At 35.0% G+C, this 24,171-nt stretch overlaps 1 protein-coding gene across 3 annotated transcripts in view; it reads right to left on the bottom strand.

Annotated features, from left to right (window-relative positions):
* The window catches only part of Galnt13 (polypeptide N-acetylgalactosaminyltransferase 13), a 635,093-nt gene that overhangs the window by 235,220 nt on the left and 375,702 nt on the right, over nt 1–24,171 (bottom strand). For all 3 annotated transcript variants that reach the window (XM_027420412.2, XM_035446586.1, XM_027420413.2), the window contains 3 exons: nt 13,509–13,675; nt 12,792–12,999; nt 10,141–10,311 (listed from right to left, as the gene is read on the bottom strand). In XM_027420412.2, coding sequence (XP_027276213.1) covers nt 10,141–10,311; nt 12,792–12,999; nt 13,509–13,675 — 546 coding nt within the window. The remainder of the gene's footprint in view (nt 1–10,140; nt 10,312–12,791; nt 13,000–13,508; nt 13,676–24,171) is intronic.

Here is a 24,171-nt window from a genome sequence, read left to right on the forward strand (position 1 = left end):
TTTCTTCTTTCTTTTTACCCCACATATAGTGTGTACACATATATAGATATAATTTCCAGTTCAGTGTTTTTAGGCGATTCTTGGGTGTATAAGCAAGTGATTTTTGGTTTCTTATGCCGTCTCTAAGGATCTTTTACTTTTGTTTGGTTTGTCTAATTCAGATGTGTTACGTCTTATTTTTTTCTTATATTTTACCATACAAAATGACTAAAATACCATGCTCAGTTTATCTAGGTTTAAATCACTTTATTAATTAAGGCAGTGGTTCATGTATAAATTTTATCTTTCTTTATGTAACGGGAAATGAAGTACTGAAACATAGTCCCTAATAGAACTACACTGGCAATGAAGTTTTAATGTATCAAGCACATTGCACAAAAGCAGCCTCCATTGCACAAAAGCAGCATCAGGCCTTTCTTTTAATGTTTAATTTATTTGAGATCTGGTCTCAGTTCGTCATTGAGTCCGGTCTGGAACTCACAATTGTGTCTCCTAGTGATGGGATCACAGATAGGGGCCAGAATACTTAGCTATGTGGTATCTTTCAGTAGCAATTCTCATGCTTGTTTACTTTTCACCACAGGTTGAGGCTACATTGAAATGGGATGGGTACCAAATGGTATTGGGGAAAGTTCCCTGTACATTCTAATGCTCTGTCAAAGAAGAAAAATAGTGAACAAGGAATTTATATTTGGAATGTACATGCTTATTTTGTGAGATTTTTAGTAACAAACCAATAAAATTCATGTTTTATAGAAATTATATTCCCCTCTGCTAAAACATACACTAATGTTTTCAAATTAAATTGTTATTTGGTTGTAAAACTGCTTAATAATATTATAGGTAGACATCAGCCATCTTGTGAAACTATTTCTCCAGTGTTTTAACAGCTTTATATTCAGGTGCTGAGATGTATGTACATCAGCTGCAGTAGTTTCAGCTTTTTGGACTCAGAGCTGTCTTATTTTGTCTGTTCTTGCTTGATTTCTACCATACAGAGTGTCATTGACCTTCTGAGTTGTAATGTGAAACTCTAACAAAGCTAAACAGATGGTAATTATGAAATGCACATAATTTTGCCTTGGGCCTTGGGAACTCTATGGTGACTATATAAGGTATTATAGTACTACAGAGTATGTTTCATACAATTATGGACAAAAAGTGCTGCAATTTCCCTATTACAATGCAACCAAATGCTTAAGATTGTTAAGTGATGCATTTTTAATAATCAGTTTAGAGGTCATCTTCTAAGCTTCTTGGCAAAGTTCTAATGCATTTTAAGTATGTGTGTTAAATCTCAGTTTGCAATTTATCTTCATTCCTATAAATGTGTAAGAAATACAGGATAGATAAAAACAAACTCTCTGTCACTGTAAGGATAAATCAAATAACTTTCACTAATTTTAAACAGAATATAATTCCTGAAAATAATCTTACATTTTTTGAAGACAGCAGCTTTCAGAGAGATTTTATTTATATTAGAATTATTACTTTGTTTGAATAGTTCACTTTATAATATTAAATAACTATAAACATGCTCATGTTGTTCAGAATATTCTTCCTAAGTTAACTGCTTTATAATAACACAAATGAGCTATGCATTAAAGTATGTGCACTTTAAGTGTTCAGTGCCTAGAAAATGAAAAAGCTGGATCATCATTGAAGTAGCTGACATTACTTACCTTCCAAGGTGTGTCTATATAGTAAAGAAACAACCAATCAAAGCCATCAATATAGGCTGAGTAATATTCATCCAAGTGACTATGTATAGTCAAAGAAGGCTTGAAATACCAAATACAAAACAGTGCAGTTCCAAGCACTCAATAAACCATTAATAAGATTATATTAGCTAATGTCTCCTTGCTCACATTGTTATTGATAATTACCATCTTCTATTTATAGTTAAGGTTCCTGAGTCAAGCTATCATCTCATATTAGTAACTTCTTTTGGGGATTTTTTTTATTCACCTTCTTATCCCCTCTGGGGTGTTCTGACATATCTGATAATTACTAATTGTGTGCCCTTATTTCTTCAATACAATGCAAATTTGTAATGTACTTACAATTCTGATACAGAGACCTAGAGAAGGATTGTAAAATGTGAGATGAACCAACTGGTGCTTGCAGTCCAAACTATACATTTTGTATTGATACACAAACCATTTATTTTGGCTTATTTGTCCATATGTCTCATTTTCAAGTGTATTTTTAAAAGTTTGGGTTCTTCTTTGTTTTTTGTTTGTTTTGTTTTTCGAGACAGGGTTTCTCTGTGTAGCTTTGGAGCCTATTCTGGCACTCCCTCTATAGACCAGGCTGGCCTTGAACTCACAGAGATCCTCCTGCCTCTGCCTCCCAAGTGCTGGGATTAAAGGCCAGCCACCAATGCCTGGCAAGTGGATTCTTCTTAATTATCTAGGGATAAATGCAATGCACACAACCCAAAGTCTACAAATCATTAAGTACAAACTCTTTCATGGTCTCCGTGGATGTTTATAGGTCTTCACCCTACCCCTCTGGTCTCATTTCACAAGAAAACAAATATGATTTTCTGTTATAGGTTAAAATCCATGCCATCACCTTAGCTAGGTCTCCTGACAGCAGTTGGCTCCTTGTTCATTTCTGGTTGCATTCATGTTTCAAGCTTTGGATTTCCACATTGTCCCCTTGAGCTTACAAACCTGCTTACTTGAAGTCTATATTGAGCCAAAGTAATCTTCACTCCATCTCAGGGTCTTTTCATATGAGGAACTGACATTTCCTATGGCCTTACTGGAAACCATATTGAAAGGATGCTTCTTGCATACTCCCTTGATTCCCTTTCACCTCCTAAGTTAGGTTGGAACTGTCTCCCACCCCTGCAATAAATTCTTTTGGAAGGGTCCCCATTTATTCTGAACTCAGGCAGCCTTTCTTTAACTGCTTCCTCTGAAAGCACTTAGCAGCATTCATCAGTCAACCTGCTTGAAATTCTTCCCACCCGTAGCTCCCACTGATTTTTCTGCATAGGTTTTTGCTTCTACTGTTTTTATGATCCTTATTGATAGTCCATCCACTTCCTCATCTGGCTGCTGTTTGATTGTGGACCAGTGCTTAGAATTGCATATGTCACTTAGGTAAATGACAGCATTCTAAGTGTTGCCTGTGTATTCACTTAATAACTGCCATGCCTTGTTTGATCTTCAGTCTTCTTAGGGTCTCCCTGGATGCTGTTCTCCTTCTGTGTTCTTTAGTTTCATGAGGTCTTTCATCATATGCTTTCAACTGTGATGCTGACAACTAATCTGTGTTTTCTCACTTCCTCCCTTGCAGTAAATGCATCTTTCTAATTACTCATTACTTGTTTCCTTAAAAAAAAAAAAAACTTCTGTAATATAATACAATGTAAAAATAACATGTTTTAGCCAGGCGTTGGTGGCGCATGCCTTTAATCCCAGCACTCAGGAGGCAGAGGCAGGAGGATCTCTGTGAGTTTGAGGCCAGCCTGGTCTCCAGAGTGAGTGCCAGGATAGGCTCCAAAGCTACACAGAGAAACCCTGTCTTGAAAAAAACAACAACAACAAAAAAAACAACTTTTTTTAGATTTTATGTTTAAATATGCTTTAATAATGTCCCAGTGCTGAAATCTTCAAGTGTTTTTATTTTATTAAAACATCAAATATAATGTCTGTGTTTGATTTAGTACTTCAGAAATCAAATGGAAACTAAATGTTGTCTCTCCTTCTTTTTTACATTGTCCAATATAACTAACTGGGAGAAAGAAAGTAAGAAAAGACACAAGGCTCTTCTCTTAAGATGACTGATGTTAGCTGTTGAATACAATTTAGTATTTTAACAGACAAAGCAACTTCTCTGGGATATTGCATAGCATAGCAATTGTCTTTGCATAGATTTTGATAGAGTTGCACTTGGCTCAGGAGAAGATATTACTAATTTTAGAAGAGTTTATTCTGTCTTAGATCCTGGGCAAGGAAACTTACTCAATTCTTACAGGGTTGAAAACACAACTATCTTTTAGATAAAAAAAAAAATAAGTTCCAGTTATAGTGTGCAAAACCTCCTTTTGTGAGTAAAGAAACCATTCTCTAAGTCGAGAATTTGAAATATTTTGTGTTCTGCTTAAAGGCCTCACTTCTAATATAGGAAATATCTGCCTTTTTTCCTTTCTCTATCTTTTTCTAAAATACTCAAAGCTTGATATCCTAATGTCCAAAAGGAAGCTTAATATTTGGTGCAAACAGGTTTATTGCTGTTGTTGCCATACTTACTTTCATTTCATAATAAAGATATGTCAAAATAAGCAACAGGGCTAATTAGAATCAGTTGAATTAAAATGCTTTGACAAATATGGCAGCATTATTCAGTGAATAAATCTCACACAGTTTAATGAATCACACTAAAAACTGTGTATATTTCCTTGTTTATTCTCATCTAAACACATTGTAATAAAAATCTTGCAAAATATCCTCTATGGGGAAATAAGAAAATACAATCACAATTTTTTCTGTAAAGAAATGTAGCTTCAAATACTCTAATAACATGGAATGCACACAATCTCCCCAAACTACATTTATTAGATTTGAAGATAAGGAGGCAAGGATGATAACAGCTCAACAGTCAAAGATCACACTTTACTTTCAAAACTATTTATCCTATTCCTCAAACTGTTGACATTCCTCCTGTGCTTTAGTTTTGGTACTTTCTTACATAACCATGTATTAACATATTTTGTCCCTCTCTAGTTGTTTTTTTTTTTTTTTTCTCAAACTTCAAGCATACTTTAGATAGTCTGACAACTATCTACTTTTAATTTGGTACAATAAAGAAAATAGAAACTGTAGTCACTGATGACACTGAGGAGTCAGAATGACAAAACTAATAAGAGATAACAAGTTAAACAAAAGAGTTTTAATCTAAAAGCAAAGTGTAATAAAAAGCCTGAAGATGTAACTCAAGGGCAGGGTACTTAGAGGCTAGGCATATAGTTCATTTGGTCCATTGCTTGCTTAGTATACACAAAGCCCTAGGTTCCATTCCTGCATAAAATCAGATATAATAGCACATGCCATGTATAATCCTAATATTGGGTAGGTGGAAGCAGAAAGTACACAATAAACTAAAAAACATGTAGTCAATTTGAGATAAATGAGACATAATCTCAAATAAAAAAGGAAACAGAAAGTAAACAAATAACAGTTGAAGACAAAAAGAATCTTCAGTCAATTTTTATAACATAAATTATGGTATGAGCTAAACAAGCAAAATAGTGAAAACTAGTAAACTTTTCTATGCAAATACAAAATATATAACAACACTAACTTTAATGACATAAAAATACTAATGAATAGTATGGCAAATTTTAAATTATGCACAAATATAAGTGAAGAGAGGCTCTGAAAGGAAACACAACATTGATGGAGGTGGAGATTTTGTCTGCCTTCTTGTGAATTTAGACTCTTGTCACATTGACTATGAAATTCATACATGTACCATTATCAGAAATACATTTAAAATATAACTTACTTCTGTCAAGGGTATTTCTCAGTTAATAGTTTGTGCCACTTTAATTCCTTACATGACTTAAGCAAGCATGAAAGAATAACTTTCATTTTTATAGTTAAGAAAAATACCAGATGTCTCCGCGAAGATAACTTCTACATTACTGCTCTAATAGCACACTAGAATACGATAGAGAGAGCACTTGTAAACTTTTTGTATGGGGGCATGGCAGTTGTTATTTAAGGCATTACTAATCATGTTATCAAGTTTATTTGCTGTGCTTTAGACAAACTGAATTCTACTTAAATGAAAAGTAATTGTGTATTAGATAAATGTTAACAATAAGGATACAAAAATAATAAAATATGTCTTGAATAAAAGCCAATAATTAAGTCTAGGTGTGTGATTCATCATTATAGCAAGACTTACACATCTAAATTTTTTATTTACTCTTAGAATATACTTAAAAGGATCATGGATATAAGAATGAAAGAAATAATGTTAAGATTATTAATAGCAACTAAATGGTAGGTAATATGTGGAGGGCAGAAAATTAATACATGAAAAACAGCCAGTAGGTCTCCTATAAGGAAATATATTTTAATTAATATGAAATTAAAGTGGAAACAGTATCTTTATAACTACTTATTGAGGGTCAAATACAGAGCATAATTAAAATGCTAATGCAACCAGTAAGGTTTAGCTCAGGCATTTCCCAGAAATATACACTGCAATAGTTTTAACACAGCTAACTATTACACACCCACATTCAATCTGCATGTTCTGACCTCAGGCTTCATCTAGAATATATAAGGCCAATATTGAAGAGTGAATATCTCTATAGCAGAAATTGCTGTTTGTATGTGCAGGATCCAGCATGGAGACCAGCAAGTGTGTTTCCACAGAGATTCATGGTTACCTCAATATCTAAATCAAATTGCTCAAAATTCATGTTCAATAAAAAAGGAGTAATATATTCCAGTGATTTCTATTTTCAATTGTTAACTTGACACAACCTAGAACACTGGGCAGAGAGTGTCAGGGAGAGGCTGTGAAGTTCAGTCTCTCCTCCAAGCATGTCTTGGGCATTGTCTGAAGTGTCTCAATTGATGTGAAGACCCAGCCTCAATATGTGCAGTTCAGGACCCTGGGCTTTGTGAGAGTAGAGAAATGTAGCTGAGAACATGCATGCATTCCTTTCTCTCTTCTCTCTACTATAAATGTGATGTGAAGAGTTGCTTCACTTTCTGATTTTTTTTTTTTTTGACTCACCTGCTATGATGTACTTGTGAGGTAAAATAAACCCTGTCTATTCAAAGTTGTCTTTTATCAAGGTATTTTCTCACTGAAACAAAACCAGAAATAAAGCAGTCCCCAATTTGACAGGGCTATCTTCATTATGAAGAAATTTTGCTAATGGTGATCAATTTCGTTGGGTAACATATACATATATTCATACAGTTAATGAGCTTAATGTGTTTCAAACTCAGTCATTTCTCAGGAAGTAGACACTGAACTGAATGTCACATACTTAAAAGATGATACCAAAGTTAATTATGTAAATTGATGACATTAAACATATTTCTTTCACCTGGGTTTGAGAAAGGGGAGCTAAACTGTATTTCTCCAAACACAAGAAAGATGGTAAATGACAAGTGACCCTCAGGCTTAGAGTCAGAGACACAATCACAGGAGTTATAAGGGTAGTTCTAGGCCTCCTGCCTCTTATATAAAGTGGTTCTACTCAGATCCCTTGAGTTCAGACAAGAATTAAGGGTGGGTCATTGCAACAAAAGTTTTCAATAGCCACAAGTGCCAAATTTATTTTAGATATCTCACTTCAATGTTAGTGATTTTTTCCAAGTATAAACCACTAAAACTAAGCAAATAAAACACATTTAAAGAACAGGTTTTGACAGAATCAGCAGGCCTGAACAAGGTGGGGGGGGCACATGGACCCCCGACTGCTGTCTGGGAGGCCACCACAGGACAGATCCAGACCCCTGAACACGGATGTCAATGAGGAGGCCTCCACACTTTAGGGAGCTCCTGGTAGTGGATTAGTATTTTTCCCTGGTGTAAGAAGGGATTTTGAGAGCCCATCCCACGTGAAAGTCTGCACTCTTGGCCTGGACACATGGGGGAGGGCCTAGGCCCTGCCCAGGACTTTGGGGAGCATCGTCAAGGGCCCTACCCTACCTGGGGAGTGGAGTGGAGGACAGGTGGGGGACTGGTGGGGAGGGGAGGGAGAAGGGATTGACATGTGAAGCAAGCTTGTTCCGAATTTGTACTAATAAAAAATAATTTAAAAATTAAAAAAAAAAAAGAAAAGGTTTTGACACACAAGTTCCCAGATCATAATCTCCTGCTTGAAAATCTGGTTGCTTCATTCTATAGACAGCCGAAATGTTAAATGAAATCAAAGAACTTTACTGACCTAAGAAAACTAAATACCCCAACCTAGCTTTTATGTACGTCTTTCCTTTTAGAACTGAATACTAGAACCAAAGTATAAAGCAGTCAAAATAATATGGTATCATATAGTATTGCCACTATACATATTGCTTTTAACATGACTGAGTATAGGTCACAAATTTAAGTTGCACTTTATAGTTGCAGTTGCATACTTGTATTTCTGAATGATGCCTAGCCAATTATAGTGACTACAAAGTTCTGTCATACGCGGTATTTTAAATTAAACATTCTACTACAAACAACTAAAACCTCAACTTCACTTTGATCACTTTAGCAATCTGGAGTTCTGTTAATCAAGTGGGAGGATATCTATCTTTATACACAGAATGATTTATCTGTTTGCATGAATGTGAGAAAAATGATAGCATCTCTGAGTAATAGATTAGAAACACAAAGTTCACACCACAGCTCTGCTGATGAAAATTACCAGCCTGCTGATACAACAGTGCCTATGAATTAATTAACCTTTTGCCATAGGACTCTTCAAACTACAGCAGACACTGAGGTTTCTCCATTCCTCTTTCATTACTTTAGAAAATGAAATAATGTTCAGTCAGGAAGGAAAATAAGTAAGAGAAGTTTATCTGATTGGTTCTCATATTGTTTCACCAAAATCAGACAACATGTAGCTAAAATATGTGTTAGATGACTCACCTTTTATTTTAGTTAGCTAAAGATGAGCATAATGGCTGCTTCTTAAATCACTTTTTTTCTTTGATGAATGAGATCAGTTAATTATTACTAGGAGTTTAGGTACTGTATCTTTACTATTCCAATTGTGATAATAAATTTAAATAAAACTAAAACAGAGAAAAGCGAATTGCTAATAAATGAAGGTTTACTGTATTTTCTCTGCCTGTTAACTCAAGGGACAACAATGAGTAGATGTGAAGATTACAATTGCTAGATTATGTACTCTCAACACTGACAGGCCTTATGAAATATCAGGGGTCACATTTAATTTATTCTTGCTGTGGTAGTATATCTCCTAAAAATGTTAACCATCTTTACTATTTAACTTTTCAGTAACATATAACTAGAGCTGTCTCTTCTACCACTCAGGATTTTATTTTAGTTTAATGCATTATATAATTAGGAAGTATCCTCAACCCTAACATACAGGTCATCTATAGATTAGGACTTATATGGATGCCGTTTATGAAGATTACAATATTTATACACTTTTTCAAGAGAAAAGTGATTGTCCACATTCGTTTTTAAAGAGATTATCTAGTACAATACTTCTGTAAGTATTTTTTAGATAGTCAATTTTTAGTTGCAGGAAAGAGAACCATAACAGGCAGAGATATTTTAGTGTTATTTAAATGAGTAATTTTGTAGAAAGTGATGATGGATATCTGTTTCAAAATTAAGAGTAAGTTGTATTTCACTGATAAATATTTCAAATTAAGGAGTTGTTTAGTTTTGAACAAAAAAGGCATTTAATTCACAAAAATTTTCTATGGACTATTTCTGTGATTGTAAAGGATGACATATTTTTCTTTTCTTTTTTTTTTCTTTTTTTTTTTTTTTTGAGACAAGCTTTCTCCTTGTCACTTTGGAGTCTGTCCTGGAAACTTGCTCTGTAGACTAGGTTGGACTTGAACTCACAGAGACCTTCCTGCCTTTGTCTCCTGAGTATTGAACATTGCCAGGCTGGAAGACAGCTTTTGAGAATGTTAAATTTAGGATATTTATCAAAACATTTTGGTCCTTTCACATTTGAGAACACTTCTATTGTAATCCATCCATTTATATTTACTTGAAAAATCAAGACATTCAGAATTCTTGTAGAAGTTTTAATTTATAGACACATATATAATTCTTTTACTATAAGAAACTAGTGTAGAACAAAAAGACAAGAGTTGTTGTCTTTATTTGAACAAAGCACATTGATTAAGATGATCAACTGTTAGTTCCTTGATAGTATATCAGAACCTTAAGGAATCCAAAGATACCTGGCATATATATCAACACACAAGTTTGCCAGTGTCAATTTTAACTATATTCAGTATTGTCACTTATTCTTATATTATTGTTTAATGGGGAAAAATGTACATAAATAATAAATATTTCTAAGATTCTTTAAAATTGAAAACAGATTTATAATGTCCCTTGTTTAAGTGAATAATAATAATATGACTAGTTGGGAAATAATGAGCTACATACCTGACAGGTAATGTTCTGTCTCCTTTTCTCCTATCCATTTCTCTTTGAGGAACAGGATACCATCGGAAATTTAGTTTCCAATTAAAACCACCATAAGTCATGTCTGACCCAGCCATGTATTCAAAGGTATCATCGCTAATAACATCAATGATAGGGCAAACAACTGTTTTCCTGTAGAAAAATGAAAGCCAATTCTTATATAAGTGATAATTTACATTAGCCTCTTCAAGTTGATTACAGAAGAAATGATAACACTTATTTTTATGACTTCACCATGCTTTAATTTATTTTATCCATTTTCTCTCACCTTTTTCCTCACCATTCCCTTAATGCTGTGATGTGAAATCTAATCAAATATTCTAATTGACCTTCAAACTGACTTTAAAATGTATTCTAAGTATTAGCTCAGCAGGATGAACATGGTCTATTTCTCATAAACTTCCACCCACAACACGATTAGTCAAGTTGCTCTGATATTATGCATCTTTTAGCTATAATCCACTGAAAAGCAATAGCATAGAGAGATGGAAAATGGATGAGAGAAAATTAGATCTGGAGGTTTGCATTTCAAATAGATTAAGTCAGTTTAAAGAGTACAGGGAAACTTGTCCCAGAGAAAACTCCTTTTAAGAAAAAAAAGCAACATCAATTAAAACCTTGGTTTATAGGTACCAGTAAAGAGTTTCTGTGAAGGACACGAGGGCCTTGATACCTGTATCTGCAGGCTGTTAGAGAACTAAGACTCTGTCCTTATCTAATCCACGTGTTTTGTTAAATAAAGACAGTTTATTTATTTCAGACAAATCCTTGTCTTTTTGTTCTACTCTATTCTGTAGATGTTTCAGGTTCTTGTGAGTCTGTTTGGTCTAAGAATATTTCATTTAGTTATTTAATTGGGTATATTGTTTTATCCCTGTAGTGGCTTCTCTAATTCTTTGGCTTCTTGTGATTTTAGTGGTTCATTATGGGACCAAGAGTCAATCATCTCTACAAGGAAAATGTTCAGGTCTACTCAAGGTGGAAATGGTTGTAGCTAATTATAAAGGACAGAGTAATCATATGCATTCTAAGTCACCCATGAGTGTGGGAAGCCAAACAGAACTTCAATTATATATTATTTGGTAGCCATAATATTATCATCACTCATTGTCATGTAAGTCTTATATGCCACACAATTGCCCATTGTCTGAAATTCTCTGAAATTAAAAGGTTTCATCTACCCACAGAATAGTTTCATGGTGAATCAGGACATAATGAAATCATGGCATTTCTCTCTTTACTGCATTTAATAAATTAACATTTAAGGAGGAGAAATCAGATCTAATAATCTCAAGCATATTTTACTGTCTTATTATGGCAATGTAAAAATGTATAACCAGGGAAAAAGATTCCTCATAGACAAATATAATCCAAATGAATTTTTAGAACAAAAATAGATAGCTGTAATGAAATATTAACAATTTTTTAAGTTGAATATAAAATGCATGTTCAAAGGAAAAGTATAATGTACAAAATGTTGCCAGAAAATATATTGACAGCATTCTAAGTTAATTTTGCTTTGTCAGTCTCACTCAGTGGGCAGAGTACAACACAGGAATTGTTACTAGCTGTGTATGGTATTCAGTTGACCAAGAGGTTCCCACTTCCTTCTTGAACTGCTCTGGTTCATTTCACTGACAGCATCCATCTATCTTCATGGAAATCATCAGCTTCTACTGTTTATGTGATGTGGCTGAAATAGCTTACACTAAGTAGCCGTTGCTGGAGCATCCAATCAAAACTTTCAATTTTGAGCTCTTCTACTGCACATGGAATGGCTATGCAAGGTGTTCTGCAATGATTTATCATAATAGATAGCATTCTGTGTTTGTTATCTTCACTAGGTACTAAAAATTACACTAATTTATCACCCATGTTTATAAATAGCTACAAAATGTCATCATCATTAGGAAGAACTACAGGCATGCATGAAGGGTCTTTGATTCTAAAAAGTTTAATTTTTCAAATTTTCAAATTGACAGGTGGGAATAATAGTGTTTAAATAATTATAATGTACTCTACTCATTTTTTGAACAACGATATTATTTTAGGAAGCAGTATCTCTCTCTCTCTCTCTCTCTCTCTCTCTCTCTCTCTCTCTCTCTTCTCTCTGTGTGTGTGTGTGTGTGTGTGTGTGTGTGTGTGTTTTCAATATCTTTGACTTGAAGTTAAAATAGAATGTGACTGAGGGCACTGGAGGAGTGAAGAGAACACTGCTGAGAGAGTGAGAAGAACCAAAGTATTCACTGTACTTCCAATAACATAAGCAAGTAAGTAAGAACATCTGCAATCCCTGCACGGGGGAATTGGGAGTACCAAAGGTGCTTTGAAAATTGCCTGCAACATATGCTATCAGACTGGGTTGATTTATTTCAGCTATAAACGCTCAAAACATTTTTCATTGAATCATTTAATTATTTCATAATCAACTACCTATCGTGAACATGATTCAGTCCAATTTTCATCTTAAAAAAGAGAAAAGCTGCCTTTTCAAAGCAAATGAAATAAACCTTCTGAAAATAGAACCTTGGACAAGGCATTGTGATGGACAGCTGGAGTTGCCCTCAAAGGTCCAGGTGTAAGCCTTGCAGACTTAACACAAGGCTCCCTACCTGTCTTCCTTTATTCTCGCCAGCAAGGGCTCCAGCCATCCTAAGGTGCACTCACAGTGTGCATCCAGAAAAGTTATGACCTGTCCTTTTGAAGCAGCTGCTCCTCGGAGACGGGCACGTATTAACCCAGAGCGCTCTTCCATCCTGATAATTTTTACTGGCACTTCTAAAGTTTTCACGTAGTTCTCTAATGTCAACTTGAGAAAATCTGTAACATGGAACAAGAATGGATGAGGAAGATTTGGAGCTGTTTTAGAACAGGATGGCACCACTCCTAGGAAGGAAATTCAACCTTGAGGGTCAGTATTGAGCTCATACATGCAGATGTCATATGCATATGTAATTATGATCTCATATACAGAATTTAAAGTGCAATAAACTAATAAAGATCTCATCAGTTAATTGATACTGCATATCAAGTCATATAAATTCTCAGTATTAACTAGTTGGGAAAAATAAAGCATCTTAAAAAATCATTTTGGCTGATTTCTGAGTATAGTTAGTGAAAAATAGGATATAAAAATAGACTGAAAGTATTTAATTGTTCTCAGAGTTAAATGTGCATCAACAATGCATACTATATCTGAAATGCATATATGACTATGCAGTATGTATCAATTTTGTAGGTGGTTCATTATAAAGAATGTAGATTATTGCCCAGCTACCTTCAGACCATAATATTGGTTCCAAATTACAGGGGGAAAGCATAGTCTATACCTCTTTCACTGGCATCATCGACCAAGATGACCTCAGAGAGCAGGTAGTGTGGAGAGCGATTTATGACGCTATAGACAGTTCTAAGTAGAGTGCTCCAAGCTTCGTTATGGAATACAATGACTACACTTGTGTTTGGAAGTTCATCAGGGTAAACTTTCGTCTTGCATCTGAGAAAATACAAAGCAGAATGATAATGGTAATAAATTCATATTTTGTCCTGCTTCAAGGACTTCAAGCTCCTTCACAAAGGAGGTGATTTATGAATATCTGAAATAATTTTCATTTTTATAAGTGCTGTGAGTAATCACTTGGTCTTTTAAATGTTAAATATGCATAATTACCAATATTTTATTTTAACGCCTGCAGGGAACAAAGCAGCATGATTTTCATAATTCTAAGAAAACCAAAATAATATTCACAAACTGTCAAAAAATTAGGAGAACCAAATATAATAGAGGCAGACAAATTCAATTTTTTGAAAAAAATTATTTGTTTTATTAAAAAAGAACCATAACTCAAAAACTTGTAGAAGTATAAATAGACAATTGTAAGTACAGTTTCAAAACATGTAAGACTGATATTATTTTTCTCTTCTAAAATTCTAATACACAACCTTTTCACTATACTTGAGAATGTACTAAACAATTCCTACACTCAGGGGAAGGTTAGGATTATGACTTCTACTTTGTTTACATATCCTATATGTTAGTGAAAAAATTTGGTGTCCAAAATCCCCAAAGGGTGTATTAAAACTTACACATTACTTGCTAAGTCTAGGATGGAGCATGAAGTCCTGCTTTGCTGCTGGCCTCAAGCAGATGGATCAGTGGGGAATCGAATGAAAATTATCATTAATTTTACAACATGCTATTTGCAAAAACAATTTTAAATGTGCTTACAAATTCAGATGAGCCAAGATTTTACCACACAGGCCATCAGTTCAAAAAAGATATGATTGATAAACAATTTGTGAGATTTTGTGTAAGTAGGTGTCCCTAAATAGAATATGCAGGTGGTCATTTCCTCTGTAAGCTTTTCAACCTGTCGCTATTTGTGTTGTGTAATTTTAAATCATTTGACTATGGAATAAGAAAAATAACAGAGGACTTCTGGAGCAGGAGTAGTAGTATACTCACCCTAAGCTATTTTTACCATAAAATATTCTAAAGAGGTAGAAAATCAACATATTTCCAGTTCCAAGAAATAAAATGAACCTAATATCTCCTGTCATTTATGATAATATATTATACAATGTAATATTTTTAGAATTAGTTGCTTTTTCACAAGCAATTAAAAAATATTCAGTGAAATATGGAAGGTGTTGGCATACAATAAATTCAAACTGAGCATGCTTATTGATAACTTGTTCCTTTAAAACAACCTAAAGTGTCACCCAGTAAATGAAACCTTCTAAAATATACTCAGGTAAGAATATTCATATACATATTGTCTAACATTTTTTTCATGACTATATTTGAAAATAAACATCCATTAAGCTCTACATTACAAAAGATACTGTGGATATAAGAACAAAAGTTGTGATCTGATACGTTCATAGCTCTTTCCACCCCGTGGAAATGCTCAAACAGCATCCTTGTGCTTCATCATCTTTTCACTTCTATCTCCAGGCAGCTCATCACTAAATGAAGTGAGAAAGCCATCTCAGTAATTGAAAAGTTGTTCATTCCAGCATTTTCTTTACTCCTCTACTCTCTACCTCATCAAAATCTCCCATCACTTTTAGCCTACCAGTGACAAAATGGGATAGTATAATCATTATCATCAAGTAAATTTATACAAACAATGTGAAGAGAGTCCAACACTCAACAACTACTGGCTTAAACCAAGACTCACAATCACTAAGTGCTACCCCGTGGTGTGTGTGTGTGTGTGTGTGTGTGTGTGTGTGTGTGTGTGTGTGTGTAGGTATATCTTTTAAGCCAGCATTTTCTATTTGGAATTTTAAATCCAACTCAGAAAATCTGGATTAACATACATAAATAAAATCAGCAAAGTATGGTAGACTATGCCTCAACATTTATGAGGCAGAAGCAAGAGCATTTCCCTGAGTTGGAGGTTATCCTAGGTTAACTATAGTAACATCCAGGCCATCCCAATATGCACAGTAAAATCCTGTCTCAAACAACAATAAATTCACAGCTAAACACTGACAAGAACTCCAGGAATCCAGTTGTAAAGAGGGAGGAGTGATGAGCAAAGGGATCAAGACCATGTGGGGAAACTCACAGAAACAGCTGACCTGAGCAAGTGGGAGCTCACCTACCCCAGTCTGGGAAACGAGCATAGGACTGAATCAGGCCCCCCTGATGTGGATGTCAGTTGAGGGAGGGACACTCTATGGGGTCTTTGGCAGTGGAACCAGTATTTATCCCTAGCGCATGAATGGGCTTTGGAAGTACATTCCCTACGGAGGGACACTCTCTCAGTCTAGATACACAGAGGAGGGCCTAGGCCTTGCCGAAAATGTATGACAGCCTTTGATGATCACCCATGGGAGGACTTGCTCTCCCTGAGGAGTGGATAGAGGGTTAATGGGGGACATGGAAGAACAGGAGAGAGAGGGAAGTGAGATTGGCATGTAAAATAAGATTGTTTTTATTTAAATAAAAATTAATTAAAAGACAAAAGACACACATTCCTTGTAGGGAGACACCATAACCAGGCCTCCTAAGGAATGGCTACAGGTGTGCCCAACCACACGCATCAAGTCAAGGTGGTCAAGGTGATGTCAGGGTGACATGGGAAAGGTTTTAAAGGGACAGACAAGGAGGATGAGAGCTCTCTCGACTTGCTGCTTTGGCGTGCTCTGGCTTGCTGTTGGTCAGCATTTATCTATTAAAAATTATTAAGTTATTTAACCTTATGAATTTCATATCAGTTATTCACCACTTTAATTCCTCCTTTTAATCTATAAACTATATTCATTTACTTTATTTTGTCCTTTTTTCATTGTGTCACTAATGTTAACTCTATATTCATTATATCTATTTTTTTGTGAAACAAACCAACTTAATCTTAATGCAGATACTATATTAAAAGGTAATACCCATTATTTCATTGAAACTAGAACAAAATAAAATGCAGCAAATCTGTGTATTGTTTCTTTCTCTCCACTATAGAAGAGCATTCAGTAACCATGGAGAATGAGTACTTTATGGCAGTGTGTGTTGCAGTGATCTGATGAAAGATTGTGACCACACATTTGAAAGCTGACCTGTATGTTTGTATCTAAGAGGTTTGATCTTAAGTTCTTAATACCAACAAAGGCCATGACTATGTGACTTAATATTTAATTAACTTGAATATATCAACCATTTAAAAATGCTTCTGTAGACCAAAATATCAAGTGGTAATCCTTAAATCTGTATAATTTTTATTTTGAAAGAATATTCAAAAAACTGAGGAACAGGGCAGAGGTCATTCAGTAGAAAAGGTTGGGTTTTTTGTTTGTTTTGTTTTGTAAATTATTAATTAAACACTTTTATGTGTTTGTTCAGTTATTATGTATGTAAAGATTGGTATGTGATTTCACTGGTCAATGTCAGACAATGCCTGCCAGAGGACTAGGTAGGGTGCCCATGGACCTTCTCTACTCTCTGTCACTCCACACCCAATTCTTAAAGTAAATTAGCACTTCAAGAGAACACAAGCTGCAGTTTTCACTCCACCTGGTGGATGCGCACTGTGTATGCCACAGACCATTGTCACTGTCCTTCCTTTTCCTAGCCTTAAGCGACAAAAAGCATCCCCAATTCTGTACCTTCCACCCCAATGAACACATGAGATCAACAGGCCAACACAATAGTCAACATTCAGCCAACACAATCTCTGAAAACTCAGAAAGGAAACAGAAAACAAGGAACAAAATTCCCACTGACCAAGACAAACCCAGCACTTAGACATACAATCTCCCCAAACACGGATGCCTAGGGTCCAACATAAGAACAGAATCAATAAGAGCCATGGCACTAGGTCACCATCAGAGCCCAGCTATCTTACCAGAGTAGGTTGTGAATATTCCCACATAGTTGAAACACAAGAAAATACCTTTAAAACAACTCTATGAAGTTGACAAAGATTCTTAAAGATGAAATGAATGAATCCCTCAAAGAAAGCTAGGAAAACAAAGCAATTGGAGGAAATGATGAAATCCCTGAAAGAAAGCCAGGAAAGCACTAGCAAACAATGGGAAAAAAATGAATAAATCCCTTAAAGGGATCCAAAATAGAAAATCTAACTAACAAAACTATTGAAAGAAACAGACAAAACTGTTCCAGAATATAAATAGAAGCAATTGAAAAAAATTAAAAACCTGAAGGAATCCTGGAAATGAAAAATCTAAGAATGCAAACAGGAACTACAGAGGCAAACTTCACTGACAGAATAAAAGAGATAGAAGAGAGAATCTCTGGAATTGAAAGTACAATAGAAGAAATGGGTACATTGGTCAATGAAAATGTTAATCTTAAAAAATGTTAATCTTACAACTTGCAGGAACTCTGGGACACTATGAAAAGACCAAATATAAGAATAACTGGAATAAAGGGAGGAGAAGAATACCAGCTTAAAGTCACAGAAATATTTTAATAAAATAATAAAAGAAAAATTTCCTAACCTAAAGATGGACAAGCCTGTAAATGCTCAAGAAGCAAACAGAACACCAAGGAGGTTGGAAGTTAGTGTAACCATTTTAATATCTAAAAAATAGCCTTCAAGCCAAAATAAATCAAGAGAGAAAAGGACACTGCATACTGATCAAAGAAAAAATCCACCAAGATGACATTTCAATTCCAACATCTATGCCCCTAAAACAAGGGCAACCACCTATGTAAAAGAAACACTACTAAAACATAAATCACACATTGGCCCTAACATACTGAGAATGGAGACTTCAATATCCCACTTTCACCAATAGGCAGGTGTCCCACACAAACCTAGACAGAGAAATGTTAGAATTAACTAATGTTATAAAATAAATGATCCTAACAGTTAATTATAGAACATTTCAACCAAACACAAGAGAATTAACCTTAATTCTAGCATATCCAAATTTGACCACATACTCAAATATAAAGAAAGTTTCAACAGACATAAGAAATTTAAATAACAACCTGCATCATATTAGACCAATGTTTGATTAAAATTAGATATCAACAACAAAAGAAATAACAGAAGTCTTACAAACACATGGAACATGAACAACTCTCTATTGAATGAAAATTGGGTCGACAGGAATAACAAAAAGAATCAATGAATTTCTAGAATTTAATAAAAATGAATATACGACATATCCAAACTTATGATGAATAATGAAAAACAGCATTACAAAGAAAGTTCATATAACTAAATGCTAACATAAAAACTTGAAGGATCTAATACTAGCATTTAACAGCACATCCAACAGCTCTAGAACAAAGAAAAGTAAACACACCCAAGAGGAGTAGATGCCAAGAGATTTTCAAATTGAGGGCTTAAATCAATAAAACATAAACAATGAGAACAATACAGAGAAACAATGAAAGAGTTTTGGTTCATTGAAAAACAACCCAACAACATAGAAAAGCCCTTATCCAAAGTAACTAAAAGAGAGAGAATATACAAATTAATTAAATCAGAAAAATTAGAAGGACATAACAGCAATAAGAGGAAATCCAAGGCATCATAAAGGCATTCTTTAAAATCCTATATGCCAAATTGGAAAATCTCAAAGAAATGGATAGTTTTCTTGAGAGATACCATGTACCTAAGTTGAAACACGTTCAGACAGGCAACTTAAAAAGACGAATATCCCACTGTGAAAGAGAAACAGTCATGAAAAGTCTTCCTGAACAGAAAAAAGTCCAGGAACAGAAGATTTTAGCACTAAAATCTAAAAGAATTCCTCAGATTATTCCAGACAAATATAAACAGATCAAAGTTGATCAATTAAATTCATTCTATAAGGCCACAGCTACACTGATACCCAAACTACATAAAGACGAATCAAATAAAAAGAATTACAGACTAATTTCCCTCATGAACATTAACACAAAAACACCCAATAAAATACTTGCAAACCAAATCCAAGTACACATCTAAAAGTTTATAAACCATGATTAAATAGGCTTCACCCCAGAGATGCAGGGATGGTTCAATTTAAAAATATCTGTTAATGAAATCCACAGCATAAAAAGAATGAAAAAAAAAAGACTAGACATTATTCTCTCCTTAAATGCTAACAAAACTGACAAAATCTAGCATTCCTTTATGATAAAAGTCTTGGGGATATTAGAGATGCAAGGGACACACCTAATGCTAATAAAGGCAATTTATAGCAGACCTATAGCCAACATCAAATTAAAATGAGAGAAACTCAAAGCAATTCCACTAAAATCAGGTGCAAGACAAGACTGCACACTTTCTTCATTTCTGTTTAATAATAAAGTATCTGAAGTTTTAGCTGGAGCAATATGACAACTGGAGGAGATTAAGGGGATACAAATTGGGAAGGAAGAAGTCAAAGCATCATTATTTTCAGGTGATATGATAGTATGCATAAGTGACCCTAAAAATTTTACTATCAAACTCCTCCAGCTCATAAACACATTTAGCAGCATTGCTGAACAAAAGATAACCCCAAAACTTCAGTATCCCTGCTATATACAAATGACAAAGGATCTGAAGACAAAAATCAAGGAAACAACACCCTTCACAATAGCCTCAAATAATATAAATTATCTTGGGGTAACTCTAGCCAATTAAGTGAAAAACTTTTATGATAAAAACTTTAAGTCTTTGAAGAAAAAATTGAAGAAGATATCAGAAGATGGAAAGACTGCCCATGTGCCTGAATTGGTAGGATTAAACTAGTAAAGGTGACCATCACATCAAAAATAATGGATGACCATCCAAATTCCAGCCCAATTTGTTAATGGCTTTGCAAGGACAATTCTCAGCTTCATATGGAAAAGCACAAACCCAACAATAGCTAAAAACCTAAAACGGTCCTAAAAAATTACAAAAACTGCTGGAGGTATCACAATATATGATTTCAAGTTTTATGTTAGAGTTATATTATTGAAACCCACATGGAAATGACATGAAAACAGACATGTTAATCAATGGAATTGAATTGATGACCCAGACATAAATTCACACACTTAAGGACACGTTTTTGATAAAAAAAAAAGGAAGAAATACACACTAGAAAAAAAGACAGCATCTTCAAGAAATGGGGCTAGTGGAAATACATGTATGCATATGAAGAATTCAAATAGATCCTTATCTATCACTCTGCAAAACCCAACTCCAAGTGAATCAACCTCCCCCCACCATAAAACCAGATATGCTGAACCTGATAGAAGAGAAAGTGGGGAATAGTGTTGAATGTATTGGCATAAGAGACTTCCTCAACAGAACACTGATAGACAGGCACTAAAACTGACATTAAATGGGAACTCATGAAACTGAAATGCTTCTGTAAGGCAAAGTACACTGTCAATCAGATGAAGAGGCAGCCGATGGAATGGGAATTTCTTTTTAACCAACACTACACCCAATAGATCTCTAATATCCAAAATATAAAAAGAACTCAAGAAATTTTTAAAAATTAAAATATATTAAAAACAAGTAATCCAATTTAAAAAAATGGGTATAGATATAAACAGAGAATTCTCAATAGAGGAATCTCAGATGGTTATGAAACACATAAAGAAACGCTCAACATCCTTAGCCATCAGGGAAATGCAAATCAAAATTACTTTGAGATTCCATCTTATACCTGTCAGAATGGCTAAAATGAATAACACAAGTAACAGCTTGGGCTGATGAGAATGTGGAGCAAGGGAAACACTCCTCCATTGCTTATGGGAGTGCAAATTTGTACAGCCATTATGGAAATCGATATGGTGGTTCCTGAGAAAATTGGGAATCAATCTACCTCAAGAACCAGCTATACCGCCCTTGGGTATATACTTAAAGGATCCTCCATCCTACAGCATAGACATTTGCTCAACTATGTTCATTGTGGCCTTTTTCATAACAGCCACATACTGGAAACAACTTAGATGCCCCTCAAGTGAAGAATGGCTAAAGAAATCGTGTACGTCTACACAGTGTAATATATCTCAGTGGTTTAAAAATTGGCATCATGAAATCTGCAGACAAATGGATTGAACTAGAAAAAATCATCCTAAATGAGGTAAACAAGACCCAGAAAGACAAATACAGTATTTACTCAGTTATAAGTGTATGTCAGCTTTTAAGAAAATGATAATCAAGCTAAAATCCACTGACTCAGAGAGGTTAGGTAAAGAAGATGGCTAAAGGACAGAAGCATGGATCTCCCTGGGAAGGTCAATTGGAACAAGTAATGAGGTGGGGCTGGGAGTAGAAAGGATCAGGTGGGGTGCATGGAGGGATACAGTATAAGGAGAGGCAGCTGGAATGGGTAGAAAATTGAGGTATATGTGTGTGTGTGTGTGTGTGTGTGTGTGTAAACAGTAGAGTGAAATTTCTTGGAATGTATGAGAGTGACCGTAGTGAGGATTCCATAATAATGGACATGGCTTATGAACTGGCCATCTTTTGTAGCAAGGCAAGACTTTGAGTTGTGGGGCTGGTTTAGATTCATTTGAGTTGCTTGCCAAGGAGATTCAGTAGAGCTAAGATAGAAGGTCCTAGGCTGATGCTAGGACAAAAGGTCACCCTCTGAAAACTAACAGCAGAACTCAATTGCTAAGAACAACTACTACCTGGCTCTTGGAGTGAAGAGATTGAGTTGGTGTGGACTTGGAGGCATTAATTAATTAATTATAATTAATCTCTTTGATATGGAAAGGTAACCTTCAGGCTATGGAAAGAGAAACCTGGACAACAAATCAGACACAAAATCCTCCACCTATAATATTCCTCACATACATGATGTTCTGGGCCGTGGTGGCTCAAAACATGTGAGAGTGGCCAATCAATGTTTTCTTACTATGAGGCCCATGGCAGGAAAGGGAGCTCATGACTTAAACTGTCTGGATGGCCAGAAACCTTAGATTTTATAATCCAGGGACAGAATAAAAAATAAAGACTCCTATTGATATTCTCCTATACTTATAGGTTGGTGACTTATCCAGTAGTCATCAGAGAGGCTTCCTCCAACAACAGATGGGCGTGGTGCAAAGATCCACAGCTAGAAATTATGCAGAGCCAGTCTAAATGGAAGGTCTCCATTCAGCCCATCTCCTCAGAGATCAAGAACCCCATGGAAGAGAAGGAAAGTCTATAAAAAGCAGAGAGGATTGAAGACACCAAAGAAATGTGACCCATCGAATCAACTAAGCAGGGCTCACATGTGCTCACAGAGACTGAAACAACAAGAATGGAGCCTGTATGGGTTTGCACCAGGTCCCTTGTGCATATGCTGTGACTGTTATCTGGATGTTCTAGTGTGACTCCTAACAGCTGGGAGTGGATTTACCTCTTGAAACTCTTCCTCCTGTTGGGATGCCTTGTCCAGCCTTGATATGAGGGCTTTCGCCTTGTTTTATTGTATTTTATTTTGTCCAGTCTGGCTGTCTTTCTTGGAGACTGGCTCTTTTCTGAAGAAGAAACAGAGGTGGAATGTATCTGTGGTAGAGAAGAGGTGGCTAGGAGCTAGAAGAAGATGGTGAACAGGTAACTTTGGATGGGGTATACTGTATGAAAGAATCTATTCTTTTTAGGTGTTGTGATTCTCATGTTTCTGATCAGATGACAACACATAGAGCTTGTATTATCATTTGCATTTCATATTCACAATATTCAGCTATAGTAAAATGCACCATGACTTGTTTACTACAATGGGGGAAAAAGTAGCATTGTCAAATGAACTACAGCACAATGTTTTAATTATTACAATATATTTAGTTGTTCAATCGAACTTAAAGGAAAAGGTTTTTTAAATCCACTTAGATACCACTTTCTATGAAATTATCTTATTTATGAATCAGTCACAAAGATTTTGTACTGTTTTAATGTTTCTTACACTTCTTTATCATTCTTTCTCCACTTTCAATTTGTGTTGTTTAGTGTACTAGAGGGAAACACTAAACTCATATCTCAGAAATAACTTTTTCATTTCTAAGTAGCACCATTAGTACTTTTTATAGACTTGATATGAAGAGCTTTCTAAATATTAAGGCTCAGATGAATTATAGAGGGTTCTTGTTAAAATGCAGCTACTTCATCAGTAGAACTGGATTGAGCCTAAAATTCTGCATTTTTGATGAGATCCTAAGAGATGGCAACACTGCTAGTCCCTGGTTGATATAAGAATCAAGGCTATACAAAGTTCTCAACTGATGATTATAAAAAAAAAAAGGAATGCAGTCATTTCTCAAAAACTATGTTTTGCTTCATCAACTAAATTTTAAATTTTTCTGTTTATTGCTGCCTCCTCTTTAGATGATGATTTCTGTGCTAATACTAAGTAATCTAACATTTATGAAGAAATGAAGAATTACAATTACAGTTTGTACTTGCAGTATAAAGAATGCATCACATTGAACCGTGCATTGGTGGCGCACGCCTTTAATCCCAGTACTCGGGAGGCAGGGGCAGGCAGATCTCTGTGAGTTCGAGGTCAGCCTGGTCTCCGGAGCAAATTCTAGGATAGGCTCCAAAGCTACACATG

This window comes from Cricetulus griseus, chromosome 6 (assembly GCF_003668045.3).
Source record: "Cricetulus griseus strain 17A/GY chromosome 6, alternate assembly CriGri-PICRH-1.0, whole genome shotgun sequence".
Lineage (NCBI taxonomy): Eukaryota > Metazoa > Chordata > Mammalia > Rodentia > Cricetidae > Cricetulus > Cricetulus griseus.